The sequence below is a fragment of the Neophocaena asiaeorientalis genome, unplaced genomic scaffold (genome assembly GCF_003031525.2).
Source record: "Neophocaena asiaeorientalis asiaeorientalis breed wild unplaced genomic scaffold, Neophocaena_asiaeorientalis_V1.1 scaffold357, whole genome shotgun sequence".
Classification (NCBI taxonomy): domain Eukaryota; kingdom Metazoa; phylum Chordata; class Mammalia; order Artiodactyla; family Phocoenidae; genus Neophocaena; species Neophocaena asiaeorientalis.
In genome coordinates this window covers 3,639,203-3,640,459 of record NW_020173270.1, presented here as the reverse complement: position 1 = coordinate 3,640,459, position 1,257 = coordinate 3,639,203, and the positions used below count along the sequence as shown (strand labels likewise).

Genomic DNA, 1,257 nt, shown 5'->3' with positions numbered 1-1,257 from the left:
CACTGCACTAAATAGTTGTTGACGGACTGAACGGTGGTCGAAACCACTCACACGTGGCAACACTTAGGTTCATTAGAACGTCACGTGTTAGCTCCTCGTGGCCTCAGTCTCACACCCAGGTGAGACTGTGGGCCGGGCACGCCCCTAACTCAGAGCTGCCACGTGGTGGGGTGCCTGCCAGCCTGGGGTGAGGAAGAAGGGAAGGGTCCCATCAGAGGAGGGGTGTAAGCCCCAACCTGGCAGGAAAGAAACATGCATCCAAAAATAAGTTTTGTTTTTCTTTTTTTTGGCCCCCGCGTCTTGCGGGTACCTTAGTTCACCGTCCAGGGATGGAAGCCGGGTACGCGGCAGTGGAATCCCGGACCCCTAACCACTGGACCACCAGGAAATTTCCCCCCAAATAAGGATTTAGAAAAAGCTTAATTCACCGCCCTAAATGTATACCTCTGGAATGTTTACAGGTGTCAAAAAATAAGCAACCCCCAGTCCCCGACCCCGACCCCGTCAGCGTCCTGTCACCACCTGCCACTGCATATCCGCGTTGACGGTCCCAGAAGTGTCAGCCTGGTGGGGGGTGGGGGTGGCTCTGTCCTGCTCTGCCACCTCCCACCACCCCCAGATGGTCTCACAACAAACACATCAGGGCCCCCAGCCTCCCCCACCCCTGACGGCCCCCCAGCAGCCTCACCTGTGCATGGTGTGTCCCAGGTGGAGGGCAGGAAAGTTCCAGGAGGTGGTCGAGGCCGAGTACGTCCTGCTGGAGGTGAACGGGCTGTTCACGTACACGTACTCCCTGACGGCCGACATGGCCCTCTGCAGTTCCCAGCCGCAGAACTGGACCACCATCGCCAAGACGGCCGGCGACAAAGGGCCCTTCGCCTGGGACCGAGAGGTAGGGCCTGCGTTCTGATTATTCCCAAAACAGGTCGCAGAAGGCGACGACTGGTCAGGCCCACTGTGTGTTGGGGGCCGACTCGGTCTGTTCGGGCTGCTGTAAAGATCACCATAGAGCCTGCGGCTTGTAACAGCAGCATTGGTTTCTCACGGTTCTGGAGGCTGAGTCCAGTCAAGGCGCCAGCAGATTTGGTGCCTGGTTCCCGGGTGGTGCCTTCTGTGTCCTCACACGGCAGAAGGGGCGAGGGAGCGCTCCTGGGTCCCTTTATAAGGGCGCCAATCTCCTTCAGGAGGGCTCCACCCCCAGGACCTAATCACCTCCCAAAGGCCCGGCCTCCTAATACATCACCTTCTGGGGTAGGG

The 1,257-nt window shown here is 58.9% G+C and overlaps 1 protein-coding gene across 1 annotated transcript in view; it reads left to right on the top strand.

Annotated features, from left to right (window-relative positions):
• CATSPERD (catsper channel auxiliary subunit delta) overlaps positions 1–1,257 on the top strand; it is a 43,773-nt gene that overhangs the window by 34,793 nt on the left and 7,723 nt on the right. Inside the window, exon 20 of the mRNA XM_024746020.1 lies at positions 709–892. Within this exon, the coding sequence (XP_024601788.1) occupies positions 709–892 (184 nt within the window). The remainder of the gene's footprint in view (positions 1–708; positions 893–1,257) is intronic.